At 39.8% G+C, this 22,279-nt stretch overlaps 1 protein-coding gene across 1 annotated transcript; it reads right to left on the bottom strand.

Moving 5' to 3' along the window:
• Window positions 1-14,880: 14,880 nt before the first annotated feature.
• On the bottom strand, window positions 14,881-22,279 carry LOC121179034 (transmembrane protein 88). The gene is made up of 3 exons (XM_041033608.1): window positions 22,163-22,279; window positions 20,821-21,115; window positions 14,881-17,200 (listed from the first exon to the last, which is right to left on the bottom strand). The coding sequence occupies exons 2-3, from the start codon at window positions 21,112-21,114 to the stop codon at window positions 16,973-16,975; spliced, it is 522 nt and encodes a 173-aa protein (XP_040889542.1). The 5' UTR covers window position 21,115; window positions 22,163-22,279; the 3' UTR covers window positions 14,881-16,972.

The raw sequence follows: 22,279 nt of genomic DNA, 5'->3' as shown, positions 1-22,279 counted from the left end.
GTACGAAAACATAATCTCATGTGGATCCTTTTAGATCCAATAAAACTTATTTGTATTTCAAACAATACTGTTACACGTATTGTTCACAGTATATCAGAAATGTATTTCACTGTATCTTTGGCAAATCATGACACTGCAACGCAGTGTTAGATAATGTGTATTCATCTAATTGTCCTATCATTTTGAAGTGTATTTTAAAATGACCTTTTTAAATCATGTCCTACCTGATTCTTTGTTTGTGTTTTTGTTTTGTTTGTGGTGGGTGTGTTATATATGAGAATGTGTGTGCACACCGGTAGCTCTACCCTTGTCTTTCTCTATCCTGCAGTGTCAGAACAATCCTCATACATCTACCTGTCTCATCCTTGTACACACACACACACACACACACACAAACAGTTGGCACTCTGGTGCTGACTGAAGCAATAAAGAGACAGGCAGAGGACCGAGGGAGGATGAGAGGCGCTCAGCAGTATTTCTGCCTCGTATTCCTGCCTAAGGCAGAAACATAGAGGGGAGTGAGGAGGTCTACCATTGGTCTAGAGGGATAAGAAAAAGTCTGTTATAATCTTTGCCTCCAGCTCTTAAATCTGTCACCTTTCAAGGATTGTGTGTCACTTACTATTACATTTTCACAGAAGTTTGAAGGATAAAAATTATACTGATGAAAAAAAAAATCTCTGTCATTTTCTTGTGCAAGCGTTGCATGTTTAAAAGTCATTTTCAGATGCTGGATTTTCAGGCGTGGAGCAGAATCTCAGCTTCCATGCAGATCTTGTAGTTACAGTGTTGATGGTGGTTGATGGTGGTGGAGTTAATGAACCTCTGAATAAGGAGGCGAGCAAGATGTTTGGTCTACAAACTATTGTGAAAAAAAAACAAACAGCACAATATGTGCTTTTTATGACTATATATCAGTCTGCCTTGCATGCCCCAGTTAGGGTCTAACAATGCAGCGCAATGCTGTCATGTTTTGTGTATATTGTATGTAGCATTGCTTTGCATGTTTAATTATGTGCTTTGTGCTGCATGTTTTAACAAGTACCACTTTAACAACACAGTAAAATGTTGTCCTTTATGATCTTCACATTTTTTAATCATTGATCTGAATGCTTATTTCACTGACTACAGTAACTTTAATCTTATACAAGCTTTTTAAGGTAACATCTGTCCTTTCCAGTCCCCTGTTAAATAAACCAATAAATCGGTTAATTAGCTGGTAAAAAAAACAACAAAAAAAGAAAAAATTGGACCATGAGTTGGGATTCTTGTGTTGAACTATTTCCAAGGTCAAGGATTATCTTTAAAGAATTATCTTTAAATCTTTAAATACCTTCATAGGCAACACAGATGAAAAGTTTGAAATGTTTTTTGTTATGGGTGAAATTCAAACAGCAACTGAGATAAAGAGCGTGTGATATGGTTGAACTGAAACAAACAGTCAGTTAATCAAGTTGTCAGTGAACAGATCAGTTTTAACTGTTTTAGTTTTAACTTTACCCATAAATTGTGAATTTAAGCCGTGAAAATCTTTGGGGTTTTCAACTGTTAGTCAGACAAAACAACACATTTAAAAGTTATGACTTTGAGCTTTGGGAAACTGTGATGCATCACATTAATGCAAAATGCTTCTCTCACAGCATAATGTGAACACACTGTTTTGTGGTGCTTTAACTTCAGAACATCTCATTTAAAATAGCTTGTGTACTGATCTTTGGTTGAAAGTCTGGGTTGTATTTACTCACCACAAACCACAACAATCTGCTGTTTTTCTACATGTTTTATATATTTTATACCAGTACACCACAGTGACTCCCAGAAACATTTCTCAGGACTGTTTTTGATTTTCTTTCAGCTTTCATTTTGGTGTAAAGCCTTTTTTGTTGATTCAGGTAATGAGTGCTGAGGCCTACATGTTAGATATGCTGTTTTCTCTAGATATTTCCAGGCTCAGAAGAGTGTGTGCTGAACAGATTACAGGCTGACAACAACCGCCTGCTGTATTTGGTTAATACCGTGCTGAGTTTCTGTTCTTTCTTCCCATCTGACCTTTCACTCCTCATAAGTTCATTCCCAATTTTCACCTTCACCTCGCTGTCTCTGGCATCCCCCAGCTGCTTCCTCTTCATCAGTATTTCTCTTTCATCTGCCCCTGGGGGCAAACTGAGGAGTCTGGCTCTGCTCTCAGCGCAGCGCATCAAGAGGGAAATGGCAGAGAGGGAGTCGGTTTATTTATGGATGCTCTCTGTTCGCCTGGTGCACCGCGTTACAGGATATTTCTCTAAGGCTTATGTGTATCTGTGTGTGGTGAGAAAGGCAGGTACGCTGCTGGAAAAAAAAATATGTCAAAACACCATTACTGCTGAGATTGTACTGTATGCACAGCAGTAGAAGAACCCTCTACACTTGAGAGTGTGAAAACTCTGCAGACGAGCGAGAGGAGGCAAAAGAGAATAGATTCAGAGTGTGTTTCGAGTTTGAAGAGTTGACAGTTTTTAGAGGTTTTGCATCAAACGCGTTAGAAACGTTACCCTCATAAGAGGTAGAAACGTGTGCTGAGCTGCAGGTAGAGTGGATGTTTCTTATAAGAGATAAACATGAAATTTTATTCAGCTGCAAAGATTATTACACAGTCTGAGTTCATATACAGTTGACTGGTCGTAGTCACCTGTGAATATGTACTGTGATATCTGGTACGTATTTCTTATGTTAAATATATTTTTGTATAAAATAATCATTTTATTACGGGATAACATGCCTGTGTGTGATGTGAAAGGTGTCACCTGTGGGACAAAGTCACAGATACTTATCACCCAACTCAGCAGTACAATCAGCAGTTAGCTAAATATCCTTTATATGGGTAAGGATAAAAGGATATTTTACTAAAAATAATCACACTAATACAAATAGAATACTGTTCGAAATAAGAAATCCTTAAGATAAGATAAGAAATCCTTTATTAGTCCCTCAGTGGGGAAATTGCAAATCTCTGGTCACCCCACATAAAGTGACCCCAGATGGGGCCACGGCCCACTCTGTACTGTGCTGAACGTGTCTTCCCACCCGACCTGCACAGCTTTCAATCTTCATCATGTCTGTCCATCAGATTCATTGTTCATTCTGCTTCACTGTCATTGTGTCCATGAGGAGGTCTTCTCTACATGCAGCACTCATCATTCTTAACCCTGAGCACGTCATGCTGTCAGTCCCCCACAGGACTCAGAGCTGTGCTGCTTTTCACTGCCACTGTCCAATCAGGACTGACACACCTGAGACACCAGCTGACTCCAGTAAGCTGTGATTAACCAGGTAGCACCTGCTCTGGTTGGCGTTACATGTGAAATTAGGCAAAATGTCAACATCTTAACTTTGTGATGAACAAAACAGCCTTTATAAAGGGTCTACAAGTTGCATTAATGGTTGATGAATTATTCATTAATGCTTTATAGTTAATTAATAAGAATTTCTCAATAAAGTGTTTTTAACAATAATCCAAGTCTGTAACTGTCAAACTGAATAAGTTGTTCATAAATGATGTGTAGTTCAGTTTCCAGACGTGTTAGAGGATGAAAATACCCACGCTGACAGTCAGACTGAATTGCTTGTGTATGAAGAGACATGGGTGATGATTTAAAGGTCAGGGAAATGGTCTATAAGGTTTGAAAAGAGATAAGAAGCTAAAAAGACAAAGAAAGTGTCATGCTGAGGTGAAACACCAGCCAAAGGGATTGTTCACAATCTTACAACTAAAAAGTTCTTGTTAATGGTTTATTGATCTATAAACCATCAGCAAATTATTCATCAACTTGAATAAAATCACAGCTTAACATTTTTTTTTAAAGTCTGCTTAATGTTTAAAACACAGTATTTTTCATTTCATTTTTAGCAGATTTGTGTTTCTGCAGTAAAGTCAAACCTGCGGGTGTGTTATCCTCTCATCTCCTCTTATTATTTTTTTTATCTCACTCTCTCATTGTTTATGTATGTGTTGATTTATGGGTGAGTGTGTGTGTACTGATAGCATAGTGGCCATATTTTCCAAGCTGAACCCTTTATGGACACACACACACACACACACACACAAACACACACACACACAGAAGCAGGTAGACTGACGAGCATGATAAAAGATGTTCACTGAGACTCCTGAGTGTCAGCCTGAGGGAGAAACACACTGAGGAGAGTGACGATGACTTCTCCTGTTGGTTTTAGCAGAGCTTTCCTCTCTGTGTGCGTGACTGTGGGAATTATCATCAAATATGATTTTGGTTCAGGGCATGTTCCTGCACGTTAATGTGTTGCTGGTTATAAATGGGTCAGAGTCAGTAATGGAATCTGATTACTTGTGGGATAATTACCCCTGTGACTTTTAAAAATCTTACTTGAGTGAAGCTGCAGCTCATCAACAGATCTATGAAGCATGCTGTCCTCCTCAGAAATTCCAACTGTTAAATGAGAATAAATGCAGTTAAATCACAGAAACTATCAGAATTTCAATGACTTGTTTTGTTTTTTGTTTTTGTTTTTTTTTTTGAAAGCAAACTTACTTTTCTTGTTGTCTGTGAAACTAATCTGCTGGCCAATGGGATGATCATGATATGACTCCTCCTTGATAAAGATGCTGTAGAAGACAGGCACCCTGACCTGAGGAAAGCATTGTCTCTTGATTCAATAGGCTGGCAAATTGGCGGCCCCTGCAGGTGCTCTTGTTTGCTGAGAGGGTGCCATGCTCAGAAGCTGTGTGAGGAGAGTAAAGAGGAGGGGGGTGCAGTTGACCTCTGGGTCTCTCCCAAACGGAACGGACAAGGGGGGTCCAGTACTCTAATGGAATTAGTGGGCTAAAGTCACTTCAACTTTCTTCCAAATAATGCACATTTCATCCATTCCAAATGTGCATTCCAAATCTTACTGCCACGTGGTCTTGATTACTCTATGATTTATAAATAACTCGACAAGTTGATTTGTAATGATACAAATGACAAATAGTACATTTAGAGCTTTCAACAATCTATTTTCAGTCATTTTTTATTACCACATAACCACTTTTTGCCTAGAGTTAAGCCTGTTACTCTAATCCATTATCCACTGTTAGCCTTCCTCTGCACCGGCTTTAATGGTTCTGACCACGAACAGACAGGAAAACGATGGGATCCCAGAGGTACCTAATCTCACAGCAGCAGCTCTGTTCCTCTGTCAGTGCAGGAATGTGCATGCATGTCTCAAGGAGTAACCAGACAAAACCAGGGCCTTTGAGCCTTGAGATTATCATTCGCTGTCAGTCACAGCGTGTCCTGAGAATCTGAATGGAAAAGCTTCACGTAGAACCAGTGTGTTTATCACCATCTTTAAAAAAAAGTTACCTAAATAAGTCAGTGAAACCGACTGATATTAAAATAAACTTCATCTGCATTATTTAATAACCATGTGTCAGGTTTTTGTTGTATTTTACTGATTTAAGGTTGGACTCTCTCCAGGACTCACACCCAGATGTTACTACCTGTTGTACAACAATCTGAAGGTGAGTGTTCACGACAATGTTTGAAGCAATAGTAAAATTATTGTTCATTATGGAGAATCAGAACAACAGCATCAAGTAAATAAAGTGTAAACAGCTATGAACAGGTTGCAGGTGCTACCAAACACTGCAGGTAACTCTCTCTGACCCTGAGAGCAGCAGATGTCTCTCTACTGTTGCAGCTTCAGTCTGAGCAGTTGTCAGCAGTCAGAGCAGAGCAGGTGAAGCAGCTGTTTGTTTTAGGTCATTAGTTCCCAGGCCATGACTCAGGCCCATATCATTTTATTTTTAGTTGAAGTTGGTTGTATTTTATTTCAGTTGCGGTCTATGTAATTTATTTTGAGAAAATGTTGTCTGATATTTGCTTTAAATAAAAGTCCAAAGATCTTTGATTGAAGGACTCATGAGATGGTCTGCTGCTCTGCAGATGATTAACTGTATCTGTGTGGAACAGCTCAAGAAAGTCAGAGGTGGTGCATCACCTCTGTTTTTTTTTTTCAAATTCAAATAACTTCTGAAGGTACACATGTTGTTTCCACATGTTGCCAGTTCTATTCATAAAATGTAGATTCACAATGCATTTCTCCATGTGTGTGTCTTGTCTGTTAGGGTTACTATGATGTTGAGGTCATGATTTCACCTTTAAAACCGGTGAAGTAAACAACAAATTGTGCTGTTGACCTGAGGCGTTGTGCTCTGTTGTCCTGAATCTGTACCAGAAATGATAGTGTAACATAGCAGATAATCAAATGCCAGTAAACATCCTTGATGCATCTGAGAGGGGAAAAAGGAAGTACTAGATTTCATTTTTGTTTTTACCATTCATTGAAACAAGTGTAAACCGACTTTATTTGAACTCTCTGTACCAATATTTGCCATCATAAGACATTCTGGCAAACACAGAATCCTGTCAGCTTTGAGAGTAGTTATTAAATGTCTACCAATTTAAACATGCAGCTAATCCATGTCTTAGCACTCTCATCAGAAAGATCAACAAAGGAAGAATCAACAAAAGAAGGAAAATGTGGATTCACAACAATGGACATTTTTAACTTTTCACATTTTTCACACAAACGTAAATTGAGCCGTTGGATTGGCATGTCATACTAATTTTGCCAGCATGATAAATTTTGTTCATGAACATACTGAAGTCCAGACTGTCCCTGTTATACGTTTTATTGGTGCATGTAGGATTCACAGAAAGAAATGGTGTTCAGACAACACAACAAACTGATAAACATTGTGTGTGGTGGATTGTACCAAACGATACAGACACAATGACCAGTATCTACTTAATCTCCCACTTTCATCTACTTTTAAGATTTAAGATTTAACCCTTTAACAAATCAATCATTAAATGAATCTTAACCTAATCTTCTGTGGCAAACTGACACTGTACAGTGACATATGGAATGGGTGATATTATTATGGTTACCTGATCACACGAATAACACAGTATCTCCTCATCACTGCGGTCACCAGTATTAGGATTCATTAGGTGGGTCTGAATGAACATCAAGTGTCTTTACTGAAGGCACATATTCAGAATGACTCCACAAATCAAATCGGGTTTCTGATGAAGAATTGTGGAATCAGACTTATCATCACAAACCATTGCTTGATTGTTTCATCAGAGTTAAAACATATCAGAGTGAAGGAGAAGATTATCAACATGAGCTGTACATTGCTGCCATTCAGTAATTAACCACAGGCCTATCCATTTTTCATCACACTTACAGCACAGAGATGTTTTTCCATCATATGTGTGTTATGGCCTGAGCGACCCTCTGAAGTGCAATGAAATCGCCTCCTGACAGCTGTAGGTCTCTTGCAGAGGAGGGAATTAGTGTTCATGAAAAGCCTTCGTTGATTCCTCTTTCCATCCTGCAGCCACAGGAGATGGGGAATAAGTTGTAATGAGACAAGAGCGGAACAATGGAAAATGGATATTAATTTTCTGAAAATAGGAAAGACTAGGGAGGTGGGCAGCACTCAGTAAAGACTCAAAGTATTAAGCTGTAAACTGAAAGCGGAGTAGTGAGAGCAAAGCTGGAGAAGAGGGGAAAGATAACGCGTAATAGTGGGAGCTATCTTCTTTTCCCATGTGGGGGGTAATGAGAGACGGAGCGTGGCTGACACGGGGGCAGAGACTATTGTGTTCACGGGTTAATTTGGAAGAATCTGAGAGAGCAGTATAGTAGTTGTCTGACTGGCACAGTGGAACATTGAAATATCAAGGAAAACGATGAAGCAAGGGAACAAAAAAAAAAAACCTGCAGACGCCTTAAGGTCAGGCTTGAAAAGAACTAGCTCACACAGTGTGCCTAGTAATTCTTGAAACATTTCACTCTGAACCATGAATGTTAACTTCAGGGTGTCGCTAGATGAAATGTCAGAGGATCACCAAAGTTATTAGGATACATCTTCTGGGAACCATGAATCAGTTTTCAAAATTTTGTGCCCATCCACGTTGCAGAGGTTGAGAAATTTCGCTGGATATATCTAAGTTTGACCTGCTAGTGGTGCTGTAAATCAGTATGATTCATTCCCTGTATGTGAAGGACGGGGAGGTATAGATAGAGAAATTACAGAGATGGTAGATGCTACGGTAAAAACCAGGAGAGCTGTAATTTTCTGTTGCAGGAAAGCAAGAGCAAATAGGGTGAGTGTATGGGAGAGAGATGGTGGGGAGTACAAGAGTGGGAAATGGATTGAGAGAGCCTGATGTAAATGGCTCATAGGACAGATTCATTTTCACAAGAGTGCTTCAGAAAGCAGAAGAGAAAGAGACAAAAGAGAGAGAGAGGGGAAGAGTGGATAGATGAGGCAAAAATCATTATGATGGCAGGAAATCACATTTGTGTTGTTTTTATTACCTCTGATTGTGTTATCCTTTTATACTTGTGATTTGAAATGTTAAATCTTCTCCCTTTTTTAAAAGGCCAGTCTGAGCCTCACCCAGGAGACAGTGCTCCAGAAGGAAAGACGAGGGACATTACACCAACCGGAGCTGTGAATGCTCTCTCATGATTGCCTTTGATTGTGAGCACAATTTGTGACACAGAATACACTGATTCTTAGCACTGAGCATGATTAGCCATGATTACCTCTGTAATCTAAAAATGGATGATATAACGTGGTCATTATGACCAGCAGGAAGAAAACGCCTTGTATTCCACAACCCCTCTTGCTTAAAAAAATCACACAAGTTCAATATCTCACAACCAGCCAGGAACAGGAGCTATAGAGGAGATGAAATCTGTCAGGTGTCAAAGTTGTGTACTTGTAAGGATTTTAGCTAACAACAGAACTTGTGCATGAATCCCTTTCTGAGTACAAAAACTTGTATAAGGGACATATTCCAGAGGGCTAAAAGAAGTAAACCTGCTTCAGTATCATATTAGGAATAAACTTTATATTGGTATAAACTGAGAAACTGAGACTCTGTAGACATGCTAACAGCTGTGTGAGGCTGTACATAGGTGGTGGTTTGAGATGATGTTAATGTCAACCATCGACCATTTAATTTCAGATACTTCTGTATGCACACTTCCACTTGCATAGTGCATGACCGAACACGACCGAAATTAAGAGTTTGACCTGATGTTGGCACTAGATAAAAAGTTAAATGATCACTAAAAGTCTTTCATGAACGTCCCAATATCATGAAGATCAAACCAAAAAACTACCCAGTGGCAGATTAAGTGGCGCCAGGGTCTGGGGCAAAAAGTGAGCTGTAGGCCATTGTTCCTTAACTTAGTTTGGTTTTTAGCTGATTAAATGTCACTTTGTTTATTCTGCACCATGTAATCATAATAACAGCTGAGAGATTAACGGTATCTTCTGCCCTAACTGTGCATGTGGGTGCACAGCTATGCAGCGAGCCTGATATACTGTAGACAGTCATTTGCCTGTGAGGTTTTTAGTGGAAGCAGTTGTGAAACTGTGAAAACAGTATCTGACAACAAATTCATTGATAATGACTACACATCAGAAAACATTGTGATTCCATAAACAAGAGTTTGATCAAAGGTGTTTTAATAATGAGATGGTGTCATGACTAGCCCCTAAGGGGGCAGTTTTCTGAACACGTTTATGTTTTGAACCCCTTTGTGGACTCTTGTTTAGGTTGTTAAATTTTGTTAGTAGTTCCTGTTTTATTTTGAAACCATGGCCCTTGTGTATCTTGTTTTGTTCTACTTCCTGTCTTTGTCTTGTTTCCCTCCATTTGTGATTGTCTGCCCCGCCCTAATTGGTTTCACCTGTTACCCCTTACCTTGTGTATTTAAGTCTCGTCGTTTCTGTGTTCTTGTCAGTTCGTTTTTGTCTCATGCCGTTGTCCCACGCCTTCTCTCTTGTCTCATGTCTTGTCTCTTTTCCAGTTATCCCAAGTCATTGTGTGTCAAGTCAGGTTGTGTATCATTTGTTACTTTGTTTCTTGGTTGGATTTGGTTTCTTGGGTTCAGTCTTTTTCCTCTCTAAGTGTGGTTTTGAGTTCACGTTTTGTATTTTTGTTTTTTGTGCCTTTTTCCGCTTTATGGGTGATCCTTGTTTGAAACTTTGTTAGAATAAACACTATTATTTTTGATTACGTCTGTGGGGTCGTGCGTTTGGGTCCAAGTCCTTGCCCTAGCCGTGACAGATGATACAGAAACATGGAAACACATGGATTCACAAAAAACAGACAAGCAGTCAAAGTAACTACATTATGCTTGAGAGTGATATCTCATCTGAGTCTCAGCAAGTAAGCACACGTATCCCAAAATACACAATAACCGGTAGCTATTCCTGTAAACTCTTGTCTGTAAACAATTAATACAACGCAAACTCCACAGCTGTAAAAAAAAGTGGAAAAGTCTTATGAAACTAAATAAAATGTTATTTTTTCAGTTTTTTTTTCTTGTTGTTTAACAGTATTAATATTTGTGTACTACCTCGAACATACTAAGCCTTATTCCTATGGCTAAGCTTCCTGAATCACTGAGCACTGAAGCAGTTTCCGTTTGGCAGTCTAGTTGGTGATTGCAGCTGGCAGGTCAGTCCGGCTTCCATGCTGCCGTCTCCAGCTCTTGACACCACCTACCTCTCTGGAGGATTTCCATACCTCCTACATTTGCAGCAGCTAATTGGATGAGAGTATATAAATGAACTCTATATGGCAAAAGGTTCATTATGCCAATTAAAAGACTTCACCTCTCCACATCCCCATCCTGCTCTGGAAGTGTTGTCTCCTCCGACGGCCTGCTGTAGGCACCACGCCTCAGTGCCTGTTGGTAATTACCCCTCTGTATTCCTATGCTTTATCACCAGCAGTTGGCCGCTACAGGATGTGCAGAGAAAATGAGGAATCTGAATTTGTTTATTTGTTCGTGCCAGTGAACATCTGTGTACTAACACAGTGGTTATTTGTTTGGCTTCTCGTGCCCATAAAAAGAGGCACACTCTGGGTACGGTTCCAACACACACAATCATATTGTACTGCATACACAGCGGAGACACAAAAACACACACATACATTAAATGCACATACCACAAACACCTGCTGCCATAGAGACAGATTAAATGAAATGCATAGTATCCATTCTGCAGGCACTTGCAATATATTTTAACCTTCAGCGGCTTAGCCCAGAAAAGCAGCATGTTTATTTATTTTTTATTTTAGCATTCTTTAAATAGAGGCGATGATTGTTTAGTGGGAAGTAGTGTTTAGGTGGAAGCATAATTGAGAAGAAAATTGCAGGACCTGGGGGATACAGAGGGAGGAGGGTCAGAAACAAACTCACTGCTCCCTGTACCCAAAATACATCCACTGCAGGAGCCCAATCCGCTGCCGGCAGCTAACATCATCGTCGGTTAATCCTGCTGATTGTTGCAGATGAAGCTCATGTTTAGTCTTCAAGTGTTGGTTGACAAGATCACTGTTTTGGCTTTTGAAATCCTGCAGATTAATTTGTTGACAGTGTGTAATTGTCAGCGATCCTTTGTTTGCTTTGGACTGAAACACACTTTTCCTGTTGACATATGCAGTAATGAATGGGTTTTGATTAAATGTTCCCAAGGTTTTTCCTCTGATTACATGAATCTGTGAACTGAAACAAAGAGGGCACTCACAGTGAGGTCAGGATGTATTACGAAGGTGATGTGGTTTTACATATAATCATACAGTGATATGTGGCCATCAAAACTCCTGGGTCACTGTGTCTTTCTGTTCCGACTTATTATCCCTCTGTATTCTCTTAAAATTCTAGGTCTATTTATGAAAAAAAAAACCCTAAGTGTTCAACCAATATGGACGAGAACACCCTCAAACACTCTTGAACCAGAGAGTCATTGTTTCTTTTCAAACTCACTGTGCTGGAGTACAGAACCAAAACAATGAAAAACACATCACTCTCCTACTGCTACAGATTATGACTGAACTATGTGGACAAAACATAACAAATATCAACTACAATATAACAGCAACAACGTTGTTTAAGAATGTGATATAGTCTTTTGGTAGACTGGGGTGAAGTTACAAAAAGCTGCTCCTCACTTCTTTATTACTTAAAGGCCTTGGTTGTCTTTGCTGCAGAAAGTTGTCACAGGAAATACACCGACAGAACACACGTGGCTGTCGCATGTACAGTTATAAGTTATATATAATTAATTTTATATATAATCAGTATTTCCTCTGACATTATTTGGTTGCCATGGAAAATACCTGAAAAATCTGGGTTATCATGGAGACAAATGAGTGTGGATCTGTGTGAAAGTTGCATCAAAATATACATCAAAGAAATTATTATAACACAGAATATGAGGCTCACAAGTGCCAATGTTCTTGACAGTAAAGTATAAGAGAGACCACAAGACCTGACCTAACAATGTACAAATATTTGGTTCACTGAGCTTTTTTTTTTAGTTTGTAGTATTTGAACTCAGATATTAGAGCTAACACTTCCTGAAAATCTAGCAGACTGAAAATCACTCCAGCCACTACTTTACATGCATTCTCCTCATCGATACGACTACTTTGAAATATTGTCTGATAGACCCTCCTTTTATAAGCGGCACTCATGCAGACAGAAGCATCCATTATAGAGTCCACTTTGAAACACAGCGGTGAAAACCCACATTTTCATTGCCTGGGTGAAAGTGTGTGGAACTGGAGAGAGCAGCTGGAAGGACCCTTACACTAATGGATTCAATTTTTAAAGAGTCAGTGAGGTATTAATAGGATACCTTTGTATTTGGAATTGGACTAGATTAGCTGCATTGGTCTCTCACTACACTGCTTCAACACAAAAAAAGGTTTCTACACTTCAGCTTCACTAAAATGGAGATGTTTGGTGATTTTTAGCCACACTCGCTGTTTGGCTCAAACAGTGGGTCTATCGCTATTATCCAGACTGGAATATCACAAAAACAGTTTAATTGATTGCCATGGCATTTTGTACCCATGTTCATGTCGCCATCAGGATGAACAGTAATCATTTAGGTGATCCGTAGTGCCATCATTGTCCAAATTGTCATTGTTGTTTACTGCTCTGTTTTTGTTTTGTCGCTTCCATTGTCCAGCGTCTTTGAGCACCCGGAAAAGCGCTATACAAATTTGATGTATTATTATTATTATTATTATTATTATTATTGTTGTTATTGTTGTTGTTGTTGTTGTTGTTATTATTATTATTAGGCCTGCAAATATTCCCATCAGCCTCAGCTGCACTTTGTGTTTAATGTGAATCAGCAAATACTAACATGCTAACATGGGACACTAAGATGGTGAACATGATAAACATTACATCTGTTTCAATGCAGCAAGCCAGCATTGTCACTGTGACCATGACAGCATGCTACTGCTAGCTGAATGCACAGCATAGTCTTCTTTACTGATACTCACTCACACTGTGCTGAAAATATATCTTACCTTACCAAATCCTAAAACAGTTTCCTAAACGACAACAGTAGGCTGACTTTCACATTCACTCACATGGTTTTATTAGGATCTAACATGTTTTATGGATTTTGTAGAATCATATGATCTGAGTTATTTATATAGTTGTTTTTTTTTCAGTGTGTTTAAACAGTTCTGATACTCACACAGAGCAAGTGGAAATATTATACGGTTTGAAGGCTGAATATCAAACTAAATTGCTCTTAATTTTTTTTTTTTTTTGCAGTGAGATGGGAACAAATGAATAGTGATGAACAGGCAACATTAATGAAAAGTAAATTTGAAGCAATCTCCAGCGGCAATGCAGGGATTTTATAATCTGTAATTATAATTTAAAGGGGTATCATTTTAGCGTTTTTTTTAAAGGGCATCAACACTACTGACCTGGTTCCCTCTCTGCCACTTAGTGAAGTCCCTGGCTTTCAGAGCTCATTGTTTGGTCTGTCCTACTGCAATTTCCTCCCCTATATTCTGCATCTGTTCTAATCATCGACCACTTAACAACAACAGTGTTACAAGTGATTGACACACATTATAAGAGAAGTTTCCTTTTAAACTACAATAATAAATCCAGTTTTGCTTCTCCTCTGTCTCCCTCGGGGAAGCACACTAAAGCTCAGCCATATTTCAACCTCTTCACAGCAAACAGTGTACATGCAGTGGACTTCAGAGTTTAGTGGCAGGCTGACTCACCCAGTGAGGAGCCAGCTACTGCTGACTAGTAGCACTGTATGTCTGGCTTGTAAATGACAGAGCCTCTACCATTCTGTTCTATAAAAACCAAAACAATAACTTAGTGTGGGAATTATTTTTAAAAGCCCTGTAAGCAGCATGGCTATGGCAAGGTCATATGGACATGCACAGTTACCTTAGACTGAACTACTGACAGATTAAAATTTTTAACTTGTCCAATACTTTTCTTTGATTTTGGTAAGAAGATCCTTTTAAGAGCTTACACAAACTGCTTGGTAAACACAACCATCCTACTGTGAGCAGACATATCAACACTGCAGCATCTCTGAACAAGAGAGCGGTGATGTATCTGTCAATATGAATAGTACTAGTTTAATGGACTGCATACGTCATCAGGACAGACTGGACAACCACAAAATTCATTTTCAACATTTTCCTTTAATAAGCTGATTTACTCAATTGTACTGCACAAATGTAACAAAGGGTAAAGTGAGGGTGAGAGGGGTCAGCATTCAGGCTGTGGTAGAAATGTTCTAATAGTGTTTTGTTTTGAAATTGAGGTCAAAATGCCCTTTTAGTGTGCTTTTTGAGTCTGGTGTGTTTGACTGAGAGAGAACATCGGAGTCAGAGCTGAATGTTAAGTCATCACTCACTGGACTGTAATCATCAAACCTTTCAAACCTTCACAAACAGGCCACAACACAAAGGAGACACTGAGAAAAAAAAGGTCCTCTTTTTATTGATGGAAGGTCTGAACATGGAATTATGTCACTGTTTTCATGATAGCACTGAAATCAAAAGCTGAATAAAAAAAAAGAGAAACCTAGATTAACCACCATCATCTTTCCAGTAAATTGTTTTTGGGGGTGATATTTACTGGCACATAACCTGGCAAAAACAAAAAGAAATAAACATCATTTATTTTCCTGTACAGTTCTCTCAAATACTGGAACCAACACAGATTCATTACTGTAAACAAACATTTTACAGTGAATGGAGGATAAATAATAGGACCGGGACATAAACAGACAAAACACACAAATAAATACATTTAAATAAAAACAAATACATTTCAGTATAGCAGCATTTCAACAATGGCACGGGGCATGTAATAACTGCGGCTCATTAAATATGAATCAAGGCTTTCTTCCGAGAAATGAGACCTCAAATCAGAACACTTAATTACAGAGTGAGGACACACTGATAAAAAGGATGTGCATTGCGTGTGTTGCTGATGAATTTAAATGACCTGAAAGCTAAGAGACAGCAGAATGAGCTCCTGGTCTGGTGATTCAAAATCCCTCTTCAACACCTGGCTTCCACGAAACAGCCATTATTTTGTCATGCTGTCAGCTTGTGTTGTTTTTATAATGAAGAGCGTGTTCTCATGGCACAATATGATCTAAAAGATCCACTAAAATGAAATAAGTTTCAAATGCACCCTCCCCTTCCACAATACGAAACTGCTTGATGCTACACCAGAGACTTGTTCAAGTACAAACATCATTGTCCTTTTAATTCACCACACAAACAATATTAAATGCTGCTTTTTATCCAACATTTTATATTTTATTCTGTTTTTCAGAGTGTTTGAAGGCCCCAGGAAACTTACCCCAATATTCTGGACCAAGTTAAACCCAAACAAATCACCAAATAGGATATTTGAAATTGACCTGTTGCTAGACTTCTAATGTGCAAAAACAAATAACTTCACAACAATACATTTCTGAGAGTATTCCACATGTAACTATGTCAACATAGTTAGCCAGCAGGCAATACAAAATCACAAAAACATTGTGTCATTCACCTCAAACTATAACCTCATATCAAGAAATTGACAAATCTTTAAGTCTTTCCATAAAGATTTAAGGGATTATTTTCTTTCTGGACTGTCCCAAGAGCCATTTTGTTCTCTCAGATAAAATGCAGAAAATGTTTTGTAATCTTTGTCATTTTTGAATGTGAGGCTATAGTACAAAGATGCCACTCTATGAATCACAGAAAATTAGCCATTTTCTACTTCAAAGCCAAATAAGACTGAGGTGGAAATTGCTACAATGAACTTAAGCACAATCTTATTTTTTGTACTTGCAACAAATCACAATATGAGCCAAAATATGCAGGGGATAGAAAAAATAACAGAAATACCTTTCAGCCTTTCAGTATGCAATTCAATTCAGAAACACCTCCATAATTAGTCTTGAAGAAATAGTTCAACATTTTGGAAATTTGGTTTATTTGCTTTCTTTCTGAGAGTTAGATGAGGGGATTGTCACCACTCTCGGTTAAGTTTAAAGCGAGAGACAAGAGGCAGTTATCTTAGGTAAGCAGCAGAGACTCCAGAAAGTGACTGGGCCTGGCCAAGAAAGAGTCCCGTACATGACCCCCCGTAAAACCACAACTTGTTGTTGCTACATTTCTGTTTATGTACAGATTAAACAAAGGAGATATAAGGTGTTAAACAGTGAACTTAAGCAGTGCTGGTAGGCTGAGTCAGGCTAACGGTTTCTACCCATTTCCAGTCTTAGTTAAGCTAACTGCTGTCTGCTGGTTGTAGACTCTTGCCAAGCATATAGGAGAATTTCCCAAAATATTAAACTATTCCTTAACCTACATTTCTCTGACAAACAAAAACTGATCATGTTTTGGAAAGAAAGGACTTATTATAGGACTCTTGTACAGAATTGCATCATTTTCTAAGGTCTTCCTGATAATTTCACTACCCCCTGTTCCTCTCTGGTTGATATCACACTGATCAAACTTTTCTGATCCATCCTGGCTGTTACGTGCAACCCTCACGACGATCAATGCCTCTTGTTCCATCTCGATCAGACCCAGGCGTGGACACTGCCCGCCCAGTCCAGCAGCCGCCCTCGGTACCAGGCACGTGTGATCGGCTGAATCAGAAGAAGGAGTCGAAACCTTCTGAGCAGCCCGCAGAAGACTGCAGCCGCCACGACCACGAGTGGCGACATCATCACAAAGCCCAGGATGATAAGGGCGGAACAGCTGTTGTCGTCAAGGTAACGGCAGATGGCGGAGGGGGCGTCAAGGACCTACAAAGACAAACGCAGAGGGGAAGACATAATGAACATTTTGGACTCAGCAGAAGCTGTTTCCCTTCTGTCAAAAAGCAAACAGGAAAGATTTGTCCCTGGCTAGGTATGATTAATGTGTGCATGTGCACATGCTCAGGGTGCAGATGTGGGACCATGAGGGCAGTGGGGTGTGACAGAGTTTCTCCCAGCTTCTCTCTACAGTTCAGATAAGAAGCGGCACAGAGCTGTCAGTAACCCTCTGAGCTGTCAATCACCTGTGACGGCGAGTGAGAAGGAGGAGGTGGGCAGGAGGAGGGAAGGAGAAAGAGGAGGAGAGGAGAAGAAGAGAAGAAGGAAAAAGATCAAAACAGAGGGAAGAGCAGAAAACAATGAATGGGTAATGAGAGAAAGAGCAAGGGGTGAGATCAGAGTGTGTATGAGGTTACCAGCTGCATAAGTACACAGTGACATCCTTAGAAGAGCACACAACAGGGTTACATACACACTACATACACTCTCTCACATATGTACAATCACATTGTCTCTTTTTCTCTGTCAATCTCACAACCACACTCAGACACACTCAAAATGATTCGGCTGCATCTGAAGCCCCTTTGCTAAACGATTTCCTATTGTAAGCTTGAAAAGGAACTTCGCCTCCTACAAATGTACCCTAGCAACAGTAGTGTTTAACACACACACTAACACACACGCACGCACACACACACACAGACACACCTCAGTCAAGTGCACACTGTGCTTTCACTGAGTACATTTTCCTCCTCATCTGTGCACAGCTGGTGCCAGCAACAAATCAGACAGTCTTGACTTCTCACTGAGTCCCTCTTTTAGTGTTCAATCTGTCACCATATAGGAAGAAATCTCTGACTGACATTGTGTGCAATTGTTGGCTCTGAACTGACATTTGCTCTGCCCTAATCACAATTATAGTCTGGTTGCACCCACACACTTTGCATGTTCTTAATTTGTCTGTGTTGTCATGCTATGTTATGTCCCATCAGGTGAGCCAAGGACACAGCTGTAGATCTTCACAGAGTGATTTTGATTGACTGCTAGACTCACCAGCTTTTACTGATAATCTGTCTGCCTCTTGTGTGACTCACAATAAAGAGATGCAGCCTTCCCTTCACCTCATTACAAGGAATACTGTCTGACAAGCTGCAACATTTAAGTTTAGTCATCATGTTCCTGGATGGGCTTGTTGTTCATAATAAAAATCAATAAGCACAAACATGAAGAATAAGCCTGAACAGCTTTGGGGAGAGGGAGACAGGGATAGGCAAGAGAATTGTGCTGCCAAGAAAAACGTTCCCTCAAGGCTGTGATTGTCTGTTACCCTCAACAGAGACTCCAGGTGTCGATCTTAATGAGAGGTGATCTTCCCATTCTCCACAAATGACATGGGCTAACTTGTCTTAAACATCTAGTTAAGTTAAAGGAGGGAGTAGTGCAGATTCCTCCAAGTAAATCATTTGTTAAGATACTGTGATGTCTGGGCAGAGCACTGTCTTTCTACTGTACTTCTACTATCTGCAGAAATTGATTTTCGGGCCTTTTGGGGGCAGCAAATAGAGGCTGTAAATGCAAAACTGACATATTGTTACCTCTTAACTTGAAAGGAGTGAAGCAGACAGTTAAATCCTTACACATCCCAGAAGATACAGGGCAATATTATCATTTATTTGGTGTCATGACCTGATGGATATAAGATCAGTGTTTTATTTTTTATCCTTTTACCTCTGTTTTTGGTCTCTACCAACTCCTGAGAGAAAAATCTGGCTCTTTAGTCCCTAAATATACATTCCTAAAGCTTTCCGTAGTAATAATTTATCTTTACTGATAAAATTCCAATTATTAGAGATAAAATTCATCAAGTCTCACTTGATGTCTCACCTTGGGAAAGCAGTCGCCAATCAGTTGTGTGACTTCCACAAGGTTCTGTGCTTGAACCAATTCTATTCACCTCACATATGCATCATTTAATAAGTTTAGGTTTAAGATCAGGCTCAAAGCTTAAGCTTGCATTGAACAACCCCCTAGTTATGCTGCTATTGGCCTAGACTGCCATAGGACATCCCATGATGCACTGAGCTCCTCTCTCCTCCTCTCCCTCTCCAGCTGTATGTGTTCATATCCCATTAATGCTTGTTACTAACTTGCCCCCTCTCTCTCCTGTAGTTTTGCGCTTTCTTGTCTCTCTCCTCTCTTCTCCTTCTGCAGGGATTTCTAACTCCAGATCTGCAGAATCTGGATCTGTGATTGCAAACCATCCACTGGCACCATGATCCTGTTCAACACCCAATGTTACAATTCTCATTATTAGTCTAATTATTATTATGATTATTAATATGATTACTGTTATTATGATTGTGATTATTATACCCCTATCTGAAACTTTCATTGTGCTATGTTATCTGTGGTCTGTACCTGCTCTATAGGAAAAGTGCCCTTAGATGACATCTTCTATGATTTGGTGCTATATAAATGAAACTGACCTGATTGACTTAAATGTTCCATTATGTTCACCGGCTAGTTGCTAACTTTGTCTGCTGTTTGGTGTTGAGCGGGTTGTCCAAAGTGGGTTTATCATAACTTTTTTGCTGAAATCATGCTGCCTGCCACAGCTGAAAAAGATGCTATGAGAGCGGTGAGCCAAAACAGCAAAGTTGTGGGTGTAAAACAAAAATAATGGGCTGAAAGATGCTGAAACTCTCTGTAGAGTGAGCAGAGTGAGTAAAGTGAAAATTCTCTGTCGGTTCCTAAATAGAGATCATTATAAAAAATACTGATTATAACAGCTTTAGTGGTCCTTAGCAGGTGCACAAAGGTGGAGCTTACTCAAGAGTAACTACAAAGAAACAATCCATGCTGTTCAAGAGGAAAACCTTAAGTCAGTCATTACAAATTGAAGCTAGGTTAAATGACAGAGGAAAGAGACAGGAAACACAGAGAGAGGTAAAGATGTGGATCACATACAACAATGGTTCTCTCCAGGGCTCAGATGGGGGATTGAGCAATTTGAAGCTATTCATTTTACAGTTTCGCCTGGATGCACTGATCACAAGTTGGTTTTTTAATAATTCTTAAAACATTTTTACCTTTGCCTACTGACAAATATGACAGAAGAGATAGACAGGGAACATGTTCCATTACAAAGCTTTATATCCAGCTTGGTGACTCGATGTTTATAGAGTATAAATCTAAACTTGTGAAGATTATTGGTAAGTTGGAAAGAATTGATGCAACGAAGTGTTGTTATGACTTGCAAGACAAAACTGTCCACCCACAGAGACGCCAAGAATTGGTTTTAATTTTCCATTGCTTATTACTAACATCGACTATCGTTATTTTTCAATATGAAAACACTGTACTCTGGAGCCCACTGTGATACCTGTCACTGGTAAACAGTATCTTGTATCTGATATTATCGTCTTGACCTTCTGCCAACAAATCTCTGTCCACCTGTCTGTCTGTTTTGGAGCGCAAATCACCTCAGTGGATCATCTGTCAACTAGAATGACAGTAAACCTTTCCTCTAAGCTTGCCCATGTCACAAAGAGAATAAAGAACAGACAAGTATCTGTTAAGCGGCAGCCATATTTCCGCTGACAACTCACCCTTGAATGGCAGAGGAAACCAGCATAGAGCAGCAGCATTGCAGGCAGCAGCACCACAGAGAAGACCACAGCCAGCAGCAGAGCGCTGGCTAAGATGACACACAGATTCCAAAGGATGAGAGCTGCCCCGCAGGCCACGCAGCCGCAGCTGCCCCTCCGACTGCCCCACGCACTGCCCCCGCTGTGGGCCACGGGAGGGGGCAGCATCTTCACCCCCTCCCCGATCCAGAACTCCTCCTCTTTCTCCTCCTCACCTGAGCTGCCATCGTCTAGGTCCACATCCATACCACACATCCTGAAAAAGAGAGAGAGATGTTGTTGGGAAAGGTGTAAATCAGACTCAGGGTGAATTCTCTTCAGACTCTGACTGCAGGGTGGTTATCGACATGACTGACACATGCCTTGATTTATTGTGTTAATTTACTGAATGTAAAAGACATAACAAGGGTGAGGTGTAAAGTGATGCTGTTCTTCCTCTGTTAAAGAGCCACAAAGGGTGGGTCTTTAACCAAGGCATTAGTGTGCCTAATTAAATTGTGTTGAAAATATCTATCTAACTAATGAAAAATACAGATCTTTAAAATCTCTGCATGTTTAATCACTTCATTTCCTATTTTATCACCTCTATCATATTAACTCACACACCTAAAAGCACTTGTTTTGGGTGTCTTTATCTTTCCCCTGCAGACTGGATGCTGTTTGCTTCAAACTGCATCTAATTTTTGCAAACAGGCTGAATTTTAAAACCTTAAAAAGGAAAAGTGAGGTGCAGACAGAGTCCTGTCCCCCACACAGTCCTCTTCTACTTTCCATCCAGGCAGCCAATATCTCATTAGACTATGTAAATGAGGAACCTATAGCCTGCTTTGACTTTACACACACACACCTTTAACTGTCCTTTCATGGCTCCTCCTGGTCGATCTCATCGATCAGGGCTTTGTCACTAAAGCCCGAACTGTATGTCAATACGACCCCTTTTAATCTGAATCTGTCTGAAACCTTTTAACCTGAGCAACCTGCTGAGCTGCAGACACAACCCAGAGCTGGTCAGCATCAGCACCATAACTGGACTGGACACATGTTCTGGTCCTCTCACAGCAGTTTCATTTAATCCACATCACGGATTCTTTGCATTGTGTGAGGTACTTTTATCCTTGGTTACTATAATAATATAGAATTTCTGTTTAGTATTTCTTGGCTAGACTTGTTCTTTTCTGTCTGGAAACTGTTAAACAAGGCTGCCACGGAACAATAACCACATGCACACCGTGTAGTAGCCTCACGTAAGCTATGACAGAGCGTCTTTACACACCAAGCTTTAGGTGAGAATTATGTTGCCTACCTCCGTTAATCCCTTGGGTGTGTTTGTTGAATTCCCCTCCCGGTGATCGACCTGGAGCGCGTAGTTTCTGTGCCAAATTAAATAAATACTTACAGAGGCAAGCTTTTGTTTATTTAT

The sequence above is a fragment of the Toxotes jaculatrix genome, chromosome 3 (genome assembly GCF_017976425.1).
Source record: "Toxotes jaculatrix isolate fToxJac2 chromosome 3, fToxJac2.pri, whole genome shotgun sequence".
NCBI lineage: Eukaryota > Metazoa > Chordata > Actinopteri > Toxotidae > Toxotes > Toxotes jaculatrix.
The sequence above is the reverse complement of the archived record's forward strand: the minus strand, read 5'-3'. Positions and strand labels throughout refer to the sequence as shown.

What these genes read in the sequence shown, in the direction of transcription:
- LOC121179034 (XM_041033608.1), bottom strand. Translation starts at nt 21,114, where the DNA reads ATGTGTGGTATGGATGTGGACCTAGACGATGGCAGCTCAGGTGAGGAG. An exon ending in GTTTCCTCTGCCATTCAAGG is followed by an intron (nt 17,201 to 20,820) that starts GTGAGTTGTCAG and finishes TTGTCTTTGTAG; the next exon opens with GTCCTTGACGCCCCCTCCGC.